At 44.6% G+C, this 22110-nt stretch overlaps 1 protein-coding gene across 3 annotated transcripts in view; it reads right to left on the reverse strand.

Moving 5' to 3' along the window:
* Cdkl1 (cyclin dependent kinase like 1) overlaps positions 1-19897 on the reverse strand; it is a 51744-nt gene extending 31847 nt beyond the window's left edge. For 2 of the 3 annotated variants that reach the window (XM_028858664.2, XM_037210587.1), the window contains exon 1: positions 18895-19399. In XM_028858664.2, the coding sequence (XP_028714497.1) occupies positions 18895-19062 (168 nt within the window). In that variant the 5' untranslated portion in view covers positions 19063-19399. Of the gene's footprint in view, positions 1-18894; positions 19400-19817 lie in introns of those variants that run through there. The other variant, XM_028858658.2, reaches the window with a different exon arrangement.
* Positions 19898-22110: the final 2213 nt, after the last annotated feature.

The following is a 22110-nucleotide window of genomic DNA, read 5'->3' on the forward strand; positions in this document are numbered from 1 at the left end:
CAGACAGCCTCAGTTGATCAAGTTCCAGGCCAGTGAGAGAACTTGCCTTGAAACACAAGGTGGGTGATGTCTGGCCAACAATACCCAAGGCTGTCCTCTGACCCCCACAGCATGTACACACGCATGCAAACACGCCTGCATACGCGCGCGTGCACACACACACACACACACACACTCACACACACAAGTGCACCAAGACGTGACAAATATCTGAGGAGATAGGTGTGCTAATTACCTTGATTTGATTGTGCCACAGTATAAGCATGTATCAAAACATAGCATCCATGGACAATACAATTATTCATTTCCCAACACGTACTCCCACCCAATCTATCCAAAATTATTTGTTAAAAATAATGTATTCTCTCTCCTCCTTCCCGGGCTATTTTTTTCCTTGGGTCTGGTGTGTGACACAGGACACAATGCCGTGACACTGATGGGTTGGGGAACTGGCTTAATCACATTGTGGACCGGGGGCCTCGAAGACAGTAACGCACCTGCTTGCTGACCTCTGCTCCTTTTGTGCTCGAAATATTTGCCTGTCAGCTTATTGCCTGGGCTCTCACTAGCAGCCAGAATACAATCTGTGTGGATAAACACCCATGGGCTAAGCCAAAACATCTTCGGGTAAACAAACAAAAGAGCCGGTTACTATTTGCAGTTTGTACGTTATCTTGTAGAAGTGAGATTAGACAGGTCTCCACTTGTTGGGCAAATCGAGGGGGTGATAAGGGGCTGTTTGATTTCTTTCGCTGTGGGCAAGGAACTGCTCCCGTTGTCTTCCGTGACACTGATGACGGGTTTACATAAATGTCCAGTGTCAGTCTGTGCTGTCAAAACAAAACAAAACAAACCTCCACTGCCCCGTCTCCTCAAGTCCTTGGAGCCAATATGCACAGAGCAAAGCCAGAGAGTCCAAAGGCCCCAAACCGGCAGCCTGATGGCCAAACAGTGTTTGCAGATCCTGTGTTGTATTGGGCCTGAGTGATGTGAGAATTTTTTAAAAAAATTACTGAACACTTTAAAATCAGGACATTTTGTTACCTGTCACTAAAAGGAATCAGGTTCCTGGAGAAATGGCTGATCACAGGGTCAGAGGAAAATGAGTCCAGGACATTTTATTTGCCTACCACAGAGCAAAGTCTTCAAACCATGGGGGACGCCTGTCAGAACCCAGGAGCAGGCTGAAGGCCAAATAACCAAACACGTGACGCTTTGGGAATGGAAAAGAGTAATTATACCATACTAACAGCATATAACGTGTTGAATTTAAACATTCAGGAATATATAATGATATTAATAAGTATATATGTCTGGAGGGTGAAAGTTCTTTTCTAACAGAAAAAAAAAACTAATAAGAAGAAAGGACAGTAAAACAACTATTAGAAAAAAATTGATTCAGGCAAGACCACCAATGCACAGTAGAACCTGTTAGCTACATTTATTAGGATTTTTGTTTTGCTTGCGGGGTATTTGGTGGTGGTGTTACTGTTGTTTTGAGTCAGGGTCTTACTATGTAGCCCTAACTGGCCAGGGACTCACTAGGTGGACCAGGCTGGCCTTGAACTCAGAGATCCTCCTGCCTCTGCCTCTTGTACACATCACCACACATGCACATTAGTCTTCATGCACTTTAAACACACATAGTTATGTCGCTGCTGTTGGGACAGTATGAAATGTCTGGGTACCAACTGCATTAGGTAACGGTACTGTGTTGCTGATAAATTTCATAACATGGTTATGGTATAGAAGAATGACCTTGTGCCAAATATCTAGAGAGATGGCCCAGGCAAAAGGGTGCGGGTAGGGCAGAGGTAAGAGACAGAAACAGAGACAGGTGCTGTGGGATGATCTGTATGTCCTGTGGGAGCCCTTCTTGGGTTCTTTGTGGCGTTACCCAGCAGGTCCGTATAGAGGATGATTAGGACCATGGGCCTGAGTGCAGGTGTTTGAGATGGTCTGCACTTGGCTGTGCTGGGGGATGGTCTGTATGTCAAGTTGTTTTGATTGGTCAATAAATAAAACCTGATCGGCTGTGGCTAGGCAGGAAGGATAGGCGGGACTAACAGAGAGGAGAAATAAAAAGACAGGAAGGCAGAAGGACTGGCTGCAGCCGCCGCCATGACCAGCAGCATGTGAAGACGCCGATAAGCCACCAGCCACGTGGCGAGGTATAGATTTGTAGAAATGCGTTACTTTAAGATATAAGAATAGTTAACAAGAAGCCTGCCACGGCCATACAGTTTGAAAGCAATATAAGTCTCTGTGTTTACTTGGTTGGGTCTGAGCGGCCGTGGGACTGGCGGGTGACAGAGATTTGTCCTGACTGTGGGCAAGGCGGAAAAACTCAAGCTACAGACAGGGACAGAGAGGGAGGACGCAGCGAGGCTCCACCGGCTGACGAACACGTCCAGGTAAAGGTCTGTGGGTGTCGAGTACACTACTCTCTTTGCTTTTAAGTAGTTTGAATTTGGGGCCTGGGGGGATGGTTCAGAGGTTCAGCCTGGCTTCACAAGCTTGATGACCTGAGATCTACTCCTGGAACTGACATGGCGAAGCCGTGTGCGATGACGGAGTCTGTGTGACGGTGAAGTCTGTGTGACGGTGAAGTCTGTGTGCAATGGTGAAGTCTGTGTGACGGTGAAGTCTGTGTGACGGTGAAGTCTGTGTGTGATGGTGAAGTCTGTGTGTGATGAAGTCCGTGTGTGATGGTGAAGCCGTGTGTGATGGTGAAGTCTGTGTGATGGTGAAGCCGTGTGTGATGGTGAAGCCGGGTGCGATGGTGAAGCCGTGTGTGATGGTGAAGCCGGGTGCGATGGTGAAGCTGTGTGATGGTGAAGTCCGTGTGTGATGGTGAAGCCGTGTGATGGTGAAGTCTGTGTGTGATGGTGAAGTCTGTGTGTGATGGTGAAGTCTGTGTGATGGTGAAGTCTGTGTGATGGTGAAGCCGTGTGTGATGGTGAAGCCGTGTGTGATGGTGAAGCTGTGTGATGGTGAAGCGGTGTGTGATGGTGAAGCCGTGTGATGGCGGAGTCGGGTGCGATGGTGTGGATCTGAAGTCTCAGCACACCTCTGGTGGGATGGGAGGTGGAGTCAGGCCGCCTGGAAGCTGGTGAGCCACTCAGCCTGGGATACAAAGCACAGGAGCGGACACAAGAGAGACTCTACCTCGACAGGCGGAAGGCGGGCCTGCTGACTCCCGAAGGCTGTCCTCCGGTCCCTGTGTGCACTCCGCAGCACGCACGCACTCACACACACAAATAACAACTGCTTTGAATTTTTTCTTTCAAAAACTGCAGAGAAAAATATCTCAGGAGATGTCACACACAATTCCAGTGTCTTGTCCAAAGAACTGGAAATTTATCTTCCCGAGGGGGCAGCCTACGGGGCTGAGCAGGGCCCCGTTCAGAGACACCAGCCCCCCAGTTTGCTCCAGTCCCTATGCACCTTCTGGCCATTCTTCCACCTTTGCACATTTGTGGTATTAATGTGATCCTTACCAGTACTTGAGTTTGCACGTCTGATCCCCTATGATCCATAACAGCGATGCTGAACACGGCTGAGACAACGAGGAGACTAATACTAATGTTCATGACTAGTGGATTGCGTTATTAATCCAATTTTGTAAGCAAATTGAACGAGTTGAAGAGAAGGAAACCTTGAAAGGGCTTCATTTAGCCACAGCAGGATTAAATTTTTTTTCCTGGCTTTTTATTTTTGAAAGGACCAAACGCCCCAAGATGACCCACCGAGGTTTTTGCTTGCATGTGAAATATTCCTCCAGCTAACATTGGGCAAGCTGGTGCCTTTCAAAAGACGAAAGCGTGGACTAAGCCGTGTGCTGGGGGGGCACTCACGTGGCGTGTTGGTGGCATTTAGTGGCATGGGCCTGGCACAGAGCTCATATTATGTGCTTAGTTAATGCTTTTGTTGAATACCAAGGAGCCTTAGGGGGTCCTCTTTCTCCCAACGATGCCTGACAACAAGCTGGTGCCTCCCCACAGTATTCAGGATCTGAGGTTTACAAGGCGTGAGCCTCCTGGGGAGCCCAGGGCAAGCTGTGCTCTGCAGGGAGCATGTCCCTTTGGAGACAGTCCCATGTTCAAACCCCACTCTGCCTTTCTCCGTTAGCTTTTTTTTCTCTCCCTGGCTGCTTTTGACCCTTCCCTCCTCTGTCCCTGCATCTTGAGGCTGCCTGGCCGCAGTTCCGTGTTTGGCTGTATGCTCCCCTCAGCAAAAAGTCAGTGAAGCGGTACCAGGCAGAGACATAAATCAGGAGATAAGGGTGGGCAGGGTTCCAGGAGGCACGAGAGCTTGTCCAAGGTCACCCGACAGCCTGGAACAGGATCCCACACTGAGGTCCCCAGCCACAGCTCTGGGGCCACACAGTCACACAGCTGGGTCCCCACTGGAGGGTCGGGGTGTGGGGATGGGTGGGGGAGGGAGAGGAGAACAGCAGCGTCTCCCAGCACCGTCATGACTCAGGTCAGCTGAGAGCAGTTTCTGCCAGGCGGTGTATACCAGCCTCACTCACATCTCCGTACCTTCCTCAGTTGTGTTTTCCTGAGGTGTCATTTTATTCTTGAAAGGACCAAACGCCACAAGATTACTTACAAAAGCAATCCCTAATTGCTTGCAGAAGAAACCTTAATGCTACAGATATACCAGAGAGCTGTACATACATTGCATGTGTGTCTGTGCTTTCTACAATAAAAAAGATTAGACATTCTGTCATCCTCCTGTAAGAAGTGATTTAGATCTTTTTTGGGGTGTGTGTGTGTGACATTGTTCTTATTAAAGATGCATCCTGGAGGGCCAGCAAAATGCCTCAACAGTAAGACAGTGGCCCGAAAGCCTGGTGATCCGGTTCAGTCCTCGGGAGCTCACAGTAGGAGAGGACCGGTCACTGCGGGTTGTCTTCTAAAGTCCACATGTACACCGTGTCACGTGCACATATACCCACATAAACACACACAGATAAACGGAATAAAACTGTTTTCAGGAGAATGCATACTGTAGGCACTGGGTAACGGCTCAGTTCGTAAAGCACTTGCTATGCAAGGGGAAGGACCTGAGTTCAATACCTAGAACCCACCTGAAAAAGCTAGGCAAGGCTGGGCAAGGTGGCGCATGCCTTTAATCTGAACACTGGGGAGGCAGAGATAGGCCCAGCTTCATGAGTTCAAGGCTAGCCTGGTCTACATATGGAGTTCGAGGTTAGCCAAGGCTACATAGAGAGAACCTGTCTCAAGAACAAAACAAACAAACAAACAGGCCAGGTATGGTGGCACATGCTTCCAGCCCCGGGAAGGCAAAAACACGCAGATCCCTGGGGCTGACCGGCTAGCCAGCCTAGCTTAATTGGCAAGCTCCAGGCCAAAGAAAGACCCTGTCTCAAAAAACAAAACAAAACAAAACAAAACAAAAAAACCAAAGTGGACAGCACCTACGGAGTTTGACCTTTGGCTTCCACTTGCACATACAAGCACACGTACACATTAGTGTGGTGTGTCCACCCCTCCCCGCCCCAACAAACACGTGATGAATTTTGTAACATTTATAGCAGAGTGAGTTTTGTGGTGCTGGACACCCACCACGACCTTGCGTGTGCCATGCTGGGTCTCCACCATTAAGCAACGTATCCCCAGCCCCTAGTAAGGTTTCAGATGTGCACATTCCTCCCACACTAATTCTCATCTCTGTTGGTAGCAAATGGTAACTGTTCCTTCCTAAAAAAAAAAAAAAAAAAAAATCTGTAGTTTTACCCACTGAGTCATCTCCCCAGTCTGATCCCTGGCTTTATGATTCAAAGTGATTTTCTTTTCTGTTTTCTTTTTTGCTTTCTTTCTTTTTCTTTCTTCTTCCCTCCCTCCCTCTTTCCCTTTTCCTTTTTCTTTTTCAAGACAGGTTTTTTTTTTTTTTTCTGTGTGGCCTTGGCTGTCCTGAGACTCACTCTGTAGACCAGGCTGGCCTCGAACTCACGGAGATCTGCCTGCCTCTGCCTCCCGAAGGCTGGGACCAAAGGCATGCGCCACTACTAGAGACCTTTTCCCTCTCTGACTTCTGGCTACCCTCATGACTGCTCTTCCTGCCATGCACTACGTCTCTAACACATGTGTGTGTTAGTAACATGTTTAAAACCACATTATAGAAAGGGTTTGAATGCCACACCCCTGCCCTTTCCCCAGATCCTGCTTGTTTCCTTACCACATCTTTTCTTACGTGCTTATTGTTGGTCTCTCTTGCTAAGACACAAGTTCATGGGGGTGGCAGCCAAGGACAGTGCCTGGGATGTGGCAGAGTTCTGTAAATGCTTGCCAAATGGATGTCAGTTGTCCTGTGCACAAGTATCTCACCAAAAATACCAGCCGAATGCAATTCGCTCTTTTCTCCGTGTGATAGAAAGTAGACGTGAAAGAGGTCCACTGAGCTTATGTACCACTGCACAATTTTATTCCCGTCACAAGAATGATATTAACTCGTCCCCAGAGGATGATCTGTTTTCAACAGAGCAGTTGTTTGCTTTTTATAATTTTAGGAGATGGTGGTGCTGCTTACTGCTCTGAGGAGACAGACTCACCTTTTCTTCTTTTCTTTTCTTTTTTTAAATCAAGCTCAATTATATAACCTAGGAAAATTCCAGTTGAAAATTACGATATTGAAGAGTTGACTTTCACAGAGTGTCTTGGTGAGCACAGGGTTACATTTTCTTTAGGTGGAGGTATATTATTATCAAAACCAAATTTGTTTTGTGAAAAAAGAGTCACACTTTCCCCCCTCCAGTTGGTTTGAAATAATGCTATGTGTAGTGTAGTGGGTAGCCATTCCAGCTTGGATCTGGAAGCTCCAACCCCCATTGAGACTCTGGCAACTGTCACGCCTACGAGGCGGGGCGAGGGGAGGTGCTGGAAACCTGAGAGCTGGATGGGCAAGCGCTCGCTCTGGGCGCGCTCTCTGCGCCTGGACCCTGGATAGTGGAGATTGATTGTGCAGAGATCCAGAGAACACCGCTGGATTGCGATACACTTTCCCCAGACCCCCGCGACCTATCCATTCCTTCATTTGTAAGTCATCCACTAAATAAATCTTCCTTTTAACTACGTGGAGTGGCCCTTATAATTTTCCCCAATATCTGGCGCCCAACGTGGGGCAAATTCCAAAGGTCTGGGCGGCTCCTGCCCTCAGCCTGCTCCCCGGCTGGCGGGTACCTAAACCCACCTACAAAGTTCCATATAACCAGTCCATTCCCGAAAAGGGGAGCAGCTAGTCCGGTCTCAGCTCCCTAGCTTAGCCCCGAGACCAGTGAAAAACCGCTGCAAGTGAGGTATCCGGCCCCCGGCTCCCGGCTCCGGCCATCCCGCCATCTGCCTCCAGCTGCCGCCAGCCAAGGTCGCCAGCAGGCCCTGCTTTGGAGCTGTACCAGCACCGCCTGCTGGCTGAGAAGCGCTACTACACCCCGCGCACCACAGAAAGGTAAGACAGGCAAAGCAGTGTTTTATTTCAAGTAAAAGTACTTGATAATTTTACATCTTAAAATTGACTAACAAATTTTGAGTAATTCTTGTAATATGGCTGACAACATTACCTCACAAGAATTTAAAAACCTTTTTGCCTGTATGATGAATGACATTCTCCTGGAAATATATGACCTTCCTCAGGCATATTTGGCCTGTACCATTTTGGCATTCATCGTAATAATTCACACAGTGTTCAAACACTGCTTTAATAATAAGAACAAAGATGATTCATTATTGGAACTGATACAGGCTTTAAAAGATAACAATGAAGACTTACAGAAAAAGAATCTCTTTCTGGAATCTGCCTTCAAAGATAGCAATGAGGGCTTACAAAAAAAGATTCTCTTCCTGGAATCTGCCTTCAAAGATAGCAATGAAAGCTTACAGAAAGAGATTCTCTTTCTGGGATCTGCTTTAAAAGATAGCAATGAAGACTTACAGAAAAAGAGTCTCTTTCTGGAATCTGCCTTCAAAGATAGCAATGAGGGCTTACAAAAAAAGATTCTCTTCCTGGAATCTGCCTTCAAAGATAGCAATGAAAGCTTACAGAAAGAGATTCTCTTTCTGGGATCTGCTTTAAAAGATAGCAATGAAGACTTACAGAAAAAGAGTCTCTTTCTGGAATCTGCCTTCAAAGATAGCAGTGAGGGCTTACAGAAAAAGATTCTCTTTCTGGAATCTGCTTTAAGAGATGGCAATGAAGACTTACAGAAGAAAAGTCTCTTTCTGGAATCTGCCTTCAAAGATAGCAGTGAGGGCTTACAGAAAAAGATTCTCTTTCTGGAATCTGCTTTAAGAGATGGCAATGAAGACTTACAGAAGAAAAATCTCTTTCTGGAATCTGCCTTCAAAGATAGCAGTGAGAGCTTACAGAGAAAGATTCTCTTTCTGGAATCTGCTTTAAGAGATGGCAAGGAAGACTTACAGAAAGAGATTCTCTTTCTAGAATCTGCTTTCAAAGATAACAATGAAGGCTTACAGAAAAAGATTCTCTTTCTGGAATCTGCTTTAAAAGATAGTAATGAAGACTTACAGGAAAAGATTCTTTCTCTAAAATCTGCTAATCAGGATTTACAAAACAGGCTTGTACCCAAAATTGATTTTATTGATAATAAATATGAATATCTAATGGATAGAACACTAACTCTCCAGAGTGAAGTTATGGCTACTCAGATATTACATAAGGAAGAAAGATTATCATTAATTGATAAGATAAGGTCCATGGAATCATGTACTTCTGAGGAAAATAAAAATGTCTATGATTCCATGAGAAATCTGGAGTCCCTTACAAGAGAGGAGGTTCACTCCCTAGAACAGACCCTAGGTGCTCGTTTGCAAGCCCTAGAAGAAACTCTCAGTAAACGTGACAAGGAAACTAATAAGCAGAAGGTCAAGACCATAGAGGTTGTAACATCTCCAAACAGCTCTCATACAATGGCTTATCCTGTTATCGTCCATGAGAAGCCAGCAGATGACACACACCCCGAGCCATATATGACATATACATTACAACCAATTTCAACAAGGGACTTTAAAAATATAAAGGAAGCAGTAGTTACGTATGGGATACATTCCACATACGTAAAACAGATGTTAAATTCATGGTCTACCTCACATAGAATCATCCCAGATGACTGGCATCAGTTAATTTCAGCTGTTCTAGAATATAGCCAGCAGCTACAGTGGAAGAGCTGGTTGAGAGAAGAGGCAAAAAATTTAGAACAACAAGGTAAACTCAGAGGTTTTGTGATCTCCCAAGATCAAATACTTGGTGAGGGATGTTTTGCTGACAGGAATGTACAAGCCACTTATGATGAGCATATAATATCCCTATGTCGTACAGCAGCTCTAAATGCTTGGGAAAAAATTCCAGAACCTGGAAAACCAACTGAGGTATACACAAAGATATTTCAGGGACCACATGAATCTTTCACTGATTTTTTACAAAGGCTGAACACAGCTATAACAAAAGCTGTATCAAATAAAGAATTAAGAAAAGTATTAACTGAGTCCTTGGCATTCGACAATGCTAATGCAGAGTGCAGAAGAATACTTACACCACTAAAGATCAGATCAGCTCCTTTGGAAGAATGGATTCAGTACACTAATGGTGTTCAGTCTCTTAACTACAGTAATGAGGCTTGGATAGGAGAGACAAATCCCAGAGGTGAAAGAAGGCCCCGTGTTACCAAATGTTTTAAGTGTGGTACACCAGGTCATATAAGTAAAAACTGTACGTGGGGTACTCCTAGAAGTAATACTCCTTCTAGGAATAGCCTAAACAGGAGACCCCAACCACCTCCTGGATTATGTAGAAGGTGTGGCAAAGGCCAACATTGGACCAATGAGTGTAGATCAAAAATAGATATACGAGGCAACCCTTTACTGGCGGGAAACGCCTCAGGGGGCCTCTTGCAGGCCCCCAAATCAAATGTAGTACGAACATTCCCAGCCACTGTGGAAGAAATTCCTCTCCAGGACAACTGAATAAACCAATGCCTAATGTAAAAACCGATACTGCAATGGATGATAAAACAGCTTTGATAGATGGATCACAGTTTACGAAGAACACTATAAAACAAATATTTTGGCAGACTTCCATAAATGAACAAAGACCAAAGCTTAGAATTCGAATTAATGGCCTGGTTCTGGAGGGCCTGGTAGACACAGGTGCAGATGTGACTATAATTACACCAAAATCATGGCATCCAAATTGGCCTCTTCAAGAGGTAGATGTCCAACTGTTAGGGATTGGCACCCTATCTCAGATAAAACAGAGTTCGAGATGGGTTGAATGCATAGGGCCAGAAGGACAGAGAGGAAGGCTGAAGCCATATGTAGCAAATGTAGCAGTAAATCTTTGGGGCCGAGATCTGTTACAACAGTGGAATACCCAGATTAAAATTCCTACACTTTCAGAAAAGGAATACAGACCAAAACATGTTTCTAGAAATAATATCATAACATGCTATAAAAATCAGTCACCAACCATTCAGGCTGTTCACAAACAGAGCACGACTGTTGTTGAACTCTCAGAAGTACCAACTGCCTTACCTTTAAAATGGCTAACTAATAAACCTGTCTGGGTTGGACAATGGCCTTTGACAAAAGAGAAGCTACAAGCTTTAGAACAGCTGGTTCAAGAGCAGTTAAATGCTCAACACATTGAAGAATCTACCAGCCCTTGGAATTCTCCTGTATTTGTTATTAAAAAAAAATCTGGTAATTGGAGAATGCTGACAGATCTGAGAGCTATTAATAAAGTAATTCAGCCAATGGGCTCCCTACAGACTGGGATCCCCTTGCCCTCTATGCTACCAAAAGAATGGCCTATAATAGTTATTGACTTAAAAGACTGTTTCTTTACCATACCCTTACAGGAAAATGATAGAGAAAAATTTGCCTTCACAGTACCTAATTATAATAATTCTCAGCCAGTCAAGAGATATCAATGGAAGGTCCTCCCACAGGGAATGTTAAACAGCCCTACTTTATGTCAATACTTTGTGCAGAAACCATTAGAGATAATTCGTGTAAAGTTTCCACAATCCATAATTTATCACTATATGGATGATATCCTATTAGCTGATCCAAAGTTAGATACATTAGAAAGCATGTTTGAAGAAGTAAAAAAAGTTTTGCCTCGCTGGGGACTGCAAATTGCTCCTGAAAAAATACAAAGAGGAGATTCTATTAATTACTTAGGATATAAGATAGAGCTACAAAAAATTAGACCCCAAAAGGTACAACTAAGAAGAGATAGATTGAAGACTCTTAATGATTTTCAAAAGTTATTAGGAAGCATTTCTAACTTACTGGGTATCATGGGAATACCCAAAGATGGACTAAAAAATTTGGCTAATACTCTAGAAGGGGACAAAGAATTAAATAGTCCAAGAGAATTATCAGCCGAAGCTGAGAAGGAATTGGCTCTAGTAGAAAAGACAATTCGAGAAGCACATGTGGATCGTGTGGATCCAGAACTTAAATGCATTCTTGTCATATTCCCTTCCAGACATTCCCCAACAGGTATTTTGATGCAGAGGGAAGATATTATATTGGAATGGATATTCCTACCACGTAAACCAAATAAGAAATTAAAGACTTATATAGAAAAGATCTCTGATTTGATTCAAAAGGGTAAATTAAGACTTCGCCAGTTGACAGGAATGGACCCAGCAGAAATTGTAGTACCTTTAACTAATGAGGAAATTTCATCACTATGGAAAGATAATGAATACTGGCAGAGAGCCTGCAGTAACTTTTTGGGAGAGATTAACAACCACTATCCCAAAAGCAAGAGAATAGAATTCATAAAGAAGACTGAATGGGTCCTTCCTCACATTGTACGACAAAAGCCAATTTCTGGAGTCCTCACATTCTACACTGATGCAAATAAATCAGGGAAAGCAGGATATAAATCAGGAGACTTAAGTAAAGTGGTACAAAGTCCATATAGCTCTGTACAAAAGGCAGAACTGTATGCCATTCTTATGGTACTGATGGACTTTACAGAACCCCTCAATATAGTCACTGACTCTCAATATGCAGAGAGAGTTGTTTTACATATTGAAACTGCTGAATTTATTCCTGATAATACAGAATTAACTTCATTATTCATACAATTGCAGGAAATCATCAGAAAAAGGGAACATCCTATATATATAACACATATCAGATCCCATACAGGTCTACCAGGACCTTTAGCACAAGGTAATGATGAGATTGATCAGTTACTAATAGGTAATGTGCTAGAAGCTTCAGAATGTCATAAGAAACACCATGTAAATAGCAAAGGTTTGAAGAAGGATTTCTCCATCACTTGGCAACAGGCTAAGGATATTGTAAAAAAATGTCCTACTTGTTCCATCTATAACCAAACTCCATTACCTGCAGGGAGTAATCCAAAAGGTATACAAAGAAATGAAATTTGGCAGATGGATGTGTTTCATTTTGCAGAATTTGGAAGATTAAAGTATGTACATCATACCATTGACACCTATTCAGGATTTCAATGGGCAACTCCTATGAGTTCTGAAAAGGCTGATTCTGTGATTACACACCTATTAGAAGTTATGGCCATCATGGGAATACCTGTACAAATTAAGACAGACAATGCCCCAGCATATGTCTCCAATAAAATGAGACAGTTCTTTGCTTATTACAATATAAAGCATGTTACAGGTATACCACATAATCCCACAGGCCAAGCAGTCATAGAGAGATCCAATCGAACTTTAAAGGATATGCTAAATAAACAGCAACAGGTAACAATGACTCCTAGAAATAGACTGCATAGTGCTTTATTAACCTTGAATTTTCTCAATGCTAATGAGAAAGGAACAACAGCTGCGGAGAGACATTGGACGACAGACAAAACTCCTGAGCTAAACCAACCAGTTTATTTCAAGGATGTGCTGACCTCAGAATGGAAACCTGGATATGTTCTACGTTGGGGAAGGGTTTTGCCTTTGTTTCTGCAGGAGAAGAAAAGCTATGGATACCAACAAAATTAATAAAAATTCGATTCGAACAGGAAAAACCCCTTGATGAAGAGAAGTAAAAGATCATTCACCAATGTGACATCTCTACAAGTTGTAAGAAAATTTAACAATCAAAGGGTGGGGTAGGGTTCTGTTTTTGTCTTTCCAGGATAATGGAAATACCCATCTTCCAAAACTTATAAGGCCTTGGATATCTGGATATTTACAACAGAAAGGAAGAATCTATTGGTACCAATCTACACATGGTAAAATCTCACTGTCTAACATCTTTCTCTCTATCAATCTAAAAAAGTTGTGGTTCCAATTCAATTATAGCCAAGCTGGCTTTGGAGATGGAATTGGCTCACTCCTTCTCTAAACCCAAGCATATTGCTAAAAGAAAAGTTTGAGAGATTCTTCAGTCCCGTATCAGAAGAGCCCTCTGGTGTGAGACAGAAGGAAACCAATAAAAAGGGACCATTGTCTTCTAAATTCTAATTCTCTCCATGCTTACTCTTGATTTCTCAGAATCCTTTCTTACATGCTATGTCCTCTTTAAATCCAAACCTCCCATTTTTGATAACAAATAAGTTTTTCCAATAGCAATCTCAGAAGTCTCCAGAAGGAAGATGGGGCCCCAACAACAACAACTCTACCCAATCCAGAATGATGCCATGGTAATCATCATCATACTACAATTCTTGCCAGAATTTCAGACAATCTTACCCATTACTCTAAAACTTGCTGCAGAACCTACAGTTAGTCTAACTAAGATTTAACTATCTGAGCTTTCTCACAGTACCCAACAGAGATAACATCACCCCCTAAATGGCAGGAAGCAATTCTAAGAAAACGACGCCCCTTCTCCCTTAGGTTTCATAATTCTCAGGGTTATGGATGACGGTTGTAGGGTTGGGGGTGGAAGAAAATATTAACTCAGTATTGTAAAAAAAAAAAAAAAGGGGGGGGCGGAAGAAATGGAACGGATAGGTATAAGATATGATGGTAAATCATTGTATATACTAGTAAACAAACTTGGTAAAATAGCAACCTTAGACAATTTGCACTGTAATTTGTACTGTTATAGATTCTTATATGTTGATACAAATGTAAACTATTTTTATACTCCTGTTTAAGATAATTTGTATATTGATACAAATACAGAACTATATTTGTTATAATGTACATATATTTCTACTCTTATTTGAAACATTTTTATATTGATACAAATGTAAATTTATATCTGTCATACTTTATATATGTTCTACTTCTGTTAGGATATTTGGTATATTGATATATATTTAAGATTATTGTCATATTGCATATCGCACTATATATTCCTACCTCTGTTATAAATATCTTGTGTACTGTCACAATTTTGAAGTCATCGTTCTTCACCATACATTTGCTTATAGACTGTTTACCTTATTTACGTGAAGCCTTAGTCCTTAGGTTATTTCGGTAGATAAGATTTATAGATTTATAGTCGCCTATGCCTGTCATCTCTATAGTTACATTAGTTAGGTTATCCAGATTTACAGATACATAGGCCAGATGGACAGGTAATCTTCAAACACTTCATAGACCTAGAGAATATGGCATTTAAATAACTTAGAATTCTGTTGACGTGAGGCACAATTGCTCCTGGCTGCACCAATTGATCCCGAGAGAATGTTGGGCTTCTAAGACATTTCCATTTGGAAGTTTGTCTTTTTGGCACAAAATGGCCTATGCGGCAAAGAACTGCCCTTGCCTTGATGGCTGACAGTACAAATGCAATGCTGTCCTTTCTGGACAAGCGGGACACAAGGAAAGCGACCACTGTACTCTGCCAAGACAGGGTAAGATGGTCTTTCAGAAATCCTGCTTCCGAAAATGGTCTGTCAGATACTCTAGGCCTGTAGCCAATTTGAATGCACCAACAATGCTGAGAAACATTAGGTGACTGTCCAGGCTGCCAGCTGTCTTGGTCTACTCTTGCAAGATTCCCGAAGTTGCTTGCATCCGTCTACCATTTCTCAGGTACCATTATGTTCCTTCTCAGGTCTTTGATGGGATTGAAGACTAGCAGTTATAGTTACAACTTAGTATATATAATATCTTAGATAGAACATATTAAGTATTAGATTCAGGTTCTTTAGGATAGGACACCTTTGAATGATCTTTATAACGTGCCGTTTACCTATGCTCTATACTTCTCTGGATTTTAGAATGTGTTTCTTGCTTGATATTGTTTGCATTGGTTGTAGTTACATCTTATCTAGGTCATTATCCCTCATTATTTCTGGACAATATTTGATAACCATTCCTTTGTATATAGTCTTGTATTAGTTTAGAACCTTCTTATTTAGACAAAAAGGGGGAGATGTAGTGGGTAGCCATTCCAGCTTGGATCTGGAAGCTCCAACCCCCATTGAGACTCTGGCAACTGTCACGCCTACGAGGCGGGGCGAGGGGAGGTGCTGGAAACCTGAGAGCTGGATGGGCAAGCGCTCGCTCTGGGTGCGCTCTCTGCGCCTGGACCCTGGATAGTGGAGATTGATTGTGCAGAGCTCCAGAGAACACCGCTGGATTGCGATACACTTTCCCCAGACCCCCGCGACCTATCCATTCCTTCATTTGTAAGTCATCCACTAAATAAATCTTCCTTTTAACTACGTGGAGTGGCCCTTATAATTTTCCCCAATAGTGTAGTGTTTCCAGTTTTTAGGAAAAACAAACAAACAAACAAACAGATAAAAAGAAAGCCTCTAGTAAGAAAACTGAGCAAGTTTGAATAGAGGTCTTGGTATTATAATCCCCTGGCCATAGCTTCCTGATGGGACTTAACACCTGAAAGGGAAACATGGAAGAGGTACTTCCTTTAAAACCGCCCAGCTGGTTGCTAGACAATTACCTCCCAGACTTCCATCTGTTTACAAAGAAACAACTATGGTTAGGAAATTTGCAGCAGTTACTGGCCTTGCTTTATGCTGTGAAGCAAAGCCTGGAAAAGCGTCCAAGTCTGTTACAATATGGACTCCCAGGAATGTCCCGTCAAGGCAACTGGAACCACAAAAACGGCATTTTGTTTGACCAGCTTTAGAGCCTCTGTGTAGGACAGCCCTTGATCTGGTTTCTTTTTATCCCCAGGTGTAGTATTAACAGTTAGGAGATTTACAGTGCACAAGACAAATGATGTCACCGTTTCATCGATGGATAGTGAAGCTAAGAAAAGGGGCCTGCAAAACACACACACACACACACACACACCGACATGCACTGCACAGCATGAGAAGGTGAAGTTAGATGTTATCGCCAATTGTTCTCTCTCTCTCAGGAAGGTCGTGTTTCCCACAAAGGGTAACTTTTCCAGTTTCCATTTTAGTATTAAAGTGTCTGATTTTTTTTTTTTTTAAAGAAGAGTTGGTTGCCGGGCGTTGGTGGCGCACGCCTTTAATCCCAGCACTCGGGAGGCAGAGCCAGGCGGATCTCTGTGAGTTCGAGGCCAGCTTGGGCTACCAAGTGAGCTCCAGGAAAGGCGCAAAGCTACACAGAGAAACCCTGACTCGAAAAACCAAAAAAAAAAAAAAAAAAGAAGAGTTGGTTAAGATAGTACTTAGGTTGGTTGCTGTTGTTGTTTTTAAGTCCTGACTGGGCTGAGGGTGCAGCCCGGGTATAGCACTTGCCAGGTCTATGAGAGCCCCTGGGTTCAATCCCTAGCATGGAGTTCAAGGGCTAGCCTGGTCTACAGCATAAGCACCTGTTTCAAAGAATGGAAAGAGAAAGCATAGCATGGCGTGGTGGTGCAAGACTGTGATCCAAATGTTAACAGGACTCTGAGAAATCCTGATAACTCTACCTCCATTGCTAAAGAGAAAAAGGTATGTGTTGAAACTTCAGTGGTCTGTGAGTCCAAAAGTCTGCAACTGACAACTTTTAATAATAATAATAATAATAAAACAATCTTGGCAGGCTGGGCAGTGGTGGTGCGTGCCTTTAATCCCAGCACTTGGAAAGCAGAGGCAGGTGGATCTCTGAATTGGAGGCCAGCCTGGTCTACAGAGAGAGTTCCAGGACAGCCAGGGCTACGTAGAGAAACCCTGTCTCTAAGATAAATAAGTAAGTGAATATCTTGGCTATTCAGAAGAAAGACAGATACCTTAACATGACAGCCAAAGCCCCACTTCCTGCCTCAAGCTACCATTCTTCTGTTTTTGCAATGGGGCAGTCTGGGGTCAGCCCTCATCATCAGGGCCGGGGTCACTGAGGCTCCTTTAACCCTTTGCTCAGAGATCTCAGTCTGAGTTTTTCTCTTCACCTCATCAGGGATCACAAAAAGCCTCAGCTTCTCACTGGACATCCCATAACCCCCGAAGGAACTCAGCTAGCTTCAGTCTGCCTGTAGCATCTCCCTGCATTTCCTACCCTGGCTAGTATCCTAGAGAGAGCCACACAGCCACACCCAAGTTCCAGCTCAGCCCACCTGAAACATGGCTGCTTCATCTCATCCCTTGTGCCCTTCAACTTCAAAGTCCAATTCCAACATGCTTCCTTTATTCAACAGTACCAGTGCGGGCGGCGGCGGCGGCGCATGCCTTTAATCCCGGCACTCGGGAGGCAGAGCCAGGAGGATCTCTGTGAGTTCGAGACCAGCCTGGTCTAAAGATCGAGATCCAGGAAAGGCACAAAACTACACAGAGAAACCCTGTCTTAAAAAAAAAAAAACAAACCCAACAAACAAACAAACAAACAAAACCCAGCACCAGAAGGGCTCTTGCCAGCCATGGGGGCAGGAGACCGACGACGACGACGACGACACAGACTGCCCATTAGGATCTCGGTACACCAGAAGTGAGGTTGGGGGGAATTTTTCTCCACCTACCTTCCAAGAGCTGAGCTTCTGAAACAACTGTGTGCAATGCCTGTTGTAGGCACAGTTAGGCTCAGTAAGAACTGACTGGATCAGCGAAGAAAATATGAGTTCACGTAACAAACCCTCCACTCACTTAGCTACCAAATATGCACTGAGTCCATACTAGATACTCAGAATATCATATAATTTTTAAGAGCCAGAGTAAAGGGACAGAAAACCAGTAACCTCCCACCACCTTACTTAGACGATCGAAGAAACACTGAGTTTAGGGGGTGGTGGCTTCCCGCTTTGAAATCAGCTCTGGTGTACAGTTCCACCTCCTGAACACATAGGCTTTCAGCTGCCGTACTCACCACATGCCTCACCTTTATTTCCCCCCCCCACATTACATTTTTATTCATTTTGGTAGGTGGAACACACAGATGCTACAGAGCAATGTGGGGTCAGAGGTCAACTTGGGGGAACTGATTCTTTCTCACTCAGTTAGGACTGACCTGTAACACCTACTTATCCTTACCAGTTTATTTCATAAACCCTAAAAAATTCAATAAGAACGTTTATTGGGAGCCTAGCAGGTGCCACGGAGTGTGCTCAGAAAACACGGAGGTTCGTACATAGCACATGCTCCCACATATATGTGAACTCATACAGATGCACACACACCACCCCGCAGCCCAAGAAAACAGAAAAAAAAATTGGATTTAAATATTAATTGAAAACAGTTTAGGAGCTTAAAACTCAAGAACTCTAGCAAAGTTGAGTTGTTTTAAATTCTGCATATCAGGGACTCGAAAAGACCGTCTGCAGATGACCTGATGACAGATGACAGGTGACCGGGGGAGAAGTGAAATACCTCAGTTTCTCTGCAAGAGAGGGCTGCCACACACACCTCTCCTTTTCCCCTTGCTTACATTCTTACATAATCGGTTCCGTGCACACAGACTCGGGTTTGTGCCACTGAGGACACAAGGCTGTGAGGGAAGGGGCCATAACCTCACCCCCGCGGCGTCATCTCACCCAGAAAAAGTGAATCAAGTACCTTGAGCATGCGGATTTCTCGAAGGGCGATTTTCTTGATGACAGGGTCATCTTCGGTTTCCAGAAACCTCTTGATGGCCACGATCTGACCCGTGTCTCTGTTTCTGCACTTGAACACCACCCCGTAGGAGCCTTCTCCAATCTTCCCAATTTTTTCATATTTCTCCATCACGGAGGAGTAAGTCTTCTTGGGAATGGACTTTCATGTAGTGTTTAAACGCTGTTTACGAAATAGGTGGAGGGCGGACCGCCCTGGAGCCCCATCAAATAGCTGTGGTCCAGGATCTGGAGAAAACAAGGGCACTAGTTAAAAGAATTAGGACCGGCCAGGTGTGGACTCCACCCCTAGCAATGACATCACATCGCGGTCAAGGCTGGGAGCCTACAGGTGGCTGCCGGGTGACCCAATTTCAAATAGTCTGTTTCACCCCCTCGAGCTAAAGATGTGGCTAGCCATCACCCTAAAACGAGCCGAGCTGTAAGATAATCTATCTTTTTAACGTTATGGTTCATACGATCTAAGACACTTGAGCTGGCTGGAGCACGGCGAAGGCCAAGGGCTTCCCCGGTTCTAATTTCGGGTCTCATTTCCCTCCGGAAGAAGACACCGGGCGAGCAATCCGGGGCGACGGGGACCGCAGGGACCTCCCTCCCCGACTCCCGGAGGCTCTCGGCCCAGCCCGTGCCCAGCCGCCTGCAGCCCGGCTGGGTCGCCACCGCCATCCCCATGGGAACCGCGCCGGCTGGGCGGGGCCGCCGTCCGCCCTGCTGTCCCCGCAGCCACCTGGCAGGGTCCCAGATCCCGCGCTGCAGGTCCGCAGGATTTAGATCGTGGAAGGCGCAGCGTGGGGGCGTCTGCGGGGAGGATTCCTGCACCCGGACCCTCCCAGCAGCCTGCTCCTGCAACAGTAGCCAGGTCCATACCTTACATCGGTCACTCCTTGGTGACCCCTCCTCCCCTGGGAGCCCCTGGAGGGGTCCTGCGGCGTGGGTCCTGTTCGGTGCGGCGGCTTCAGAAAATGAATGCGAGAGAGGCAATCGAGGGAGGCCGGTTGGCCTTCCCTCCCATGCAGTGGGGCCTTGCAGAGCCTGCCTTGATTTCCCCAGTCACCTCCTTATTGAACCTGTTAGAGCGCGGCGACAGCGGCAGTCGATGGATGTAAGAAATCTTGAAATAAGGTAGAGCGCCACCGGACTGACAGTCTCAACACCTTGTCAGCCCTCTCACGGCTCAGGTTAGGCGCCGAGGTGCGTGTGCGCTGGCGACAGGACTTCAGCAGAGAAAATGTCTGCAAAACCCGGGCCAGCCCCGGCCAGGGAATGATGCAAATCTGCACAGAGCTCAGGAAGAAGCTGGGGCCGGGCACACAGAGCGTGGCGGCCGCCTGGCCTAGGGTGTGCGGTATAATGAGGTCCGGAGATGGACTAGCGGTGGTCTGGGACCCTCCCAGAAATGGTGTGCAAATGTGAATCCCTATTTCTTGAATTTTGTCTGCTCCATAGCTTTGCCTTTCCCAGAATGCCGTATAAATGGGGGGTATACACTGCACGGCTTTTGAGAATAAGCCTCTCGTTTCACAGAAAGCATCTGAGATTCGCACACATCTTGCATTGATCATCAGAGTCTACCTTTTTATTGTCGGGTAGCGTTCTGTTGTATGAATGTGCAGGTGTTTGTTTATCACACCTGGTTGAAGAATATTTGAATTGTTTCCAGTTTGGAGTGATTATCCATGAAGCCACTATAGATACAGTGCATAGCCCTTTCTATGAACGTATATTTTCATTTTTCTTGAGGGAAATACTCAGGAGACGACTGCTGGGTTGCACATCAAGTTCATCTCTTGTAAGTAACCACCAAAATGTTTCCATTTCCGGCTGTTCCATCTTACCTTCCCGTTAGTGATGTTCCCAGTACCCGGGATCTCTGCCGTACCTATGACTTTAGCTGCTGAAATAGGCGCTTAATGACTTCTAACGGTTTTAATATGAATTTGACTCTTATTTGCCCTCTGGATGTGTTCTCACTTCAGGCTTCTGAGAAACTTACATAAGTTCTTTGGGATTTTTGTATAGACCACGAAATAGGGACAATTTTAGTTTTTCTTAATCAGTTTGATTTTGCTTCTCCGTTCCCTGGGTAGGTTCATCAGTGTGATATTAAGAGTGGCAAGACCACATGCCTTGTATTGTTGCTTCAATCAGTCTTAGAACAGTAAGCACAATGCTGGCTATCCATTCTTCTCCTCCTCCCCCTCCTCCTCCCCCCCCTCCTCCTCCTTCTTCTTATAGCTTGCTGTAGGCAGCCTCTGAGAGTACCCTTAATGACTCTGCCTCCTGACAGCTGTGTCCTTATGGACTCTCTTCCCCAGGAGCAGGCCTTCTTAAGTTTACCCACTCTGTCCCCTTTTTACATGAGAAATTTTTACCTGGCCTCAGGTACATAGGTGTATAAAGGAAACTTACAAAGGTTTTCTGAAATTAAATCATGGAGAAATTTAAAACAGTTCTTTGGGAATCAGGCACGGTGGCTTGTTCTTGTAAACCCAACACTCGGGAGCTAGAGGCAGGAGGATCAGGAGTTTAAAGTCATCTTCCTAGACGACATAGGCAGCTCAAGCCAGCCCAGTCTATGTGAGATCCTGTCTCAAAAAACCCCACCCTACACACACCACACACACACACCACACACACCACACACACCACACACACACACCACACACACCACACACACCATACACACACACACACCACACACACACACCACACACACACACACACCACACACACACACACACATACACACACACCACACACACACACACACACCACACACACACACACACACATACACACACACCACACACACCACACACACCATACACACACACACACACCACACACACACCACACACACCACACACACACACACACATACACACACACACACACCACACACACCACACACACACACACACACACACACACACACACACACACTCCAATTCTTGGTGTCTATATAATTTTGTAATATATTAAAGACAAAATGGACATGTTTGTTCATTTTCACATAAGGAATATTTAATGCTTCAAGAATATCTTCAACATTTCTTCAGAGTTGATCAATACCTAGATTTTTTTATCAGACTCAACACTGAGACGTTGTTCTTCATAACTATGTGCTATAGAACAGCAGAAGTATTTTAGGGGCCATTTC

This window comes from Peromyscus leucopus, chromosome 14 (assembly GCF_004664715.2).
Source record: "Peromyscus leucopus breed LL Stock chromosome 14, UCI_PerLeu_2.1, whole genome shotgun sequence".
Classification (NCBI taxonomy): domain Eukaryota; kingdom Metazoa; phylum Chordata; class Mammalia; order Rodentia; family Cricetidae; genus Peromyscus; species Peromyscus leucopus.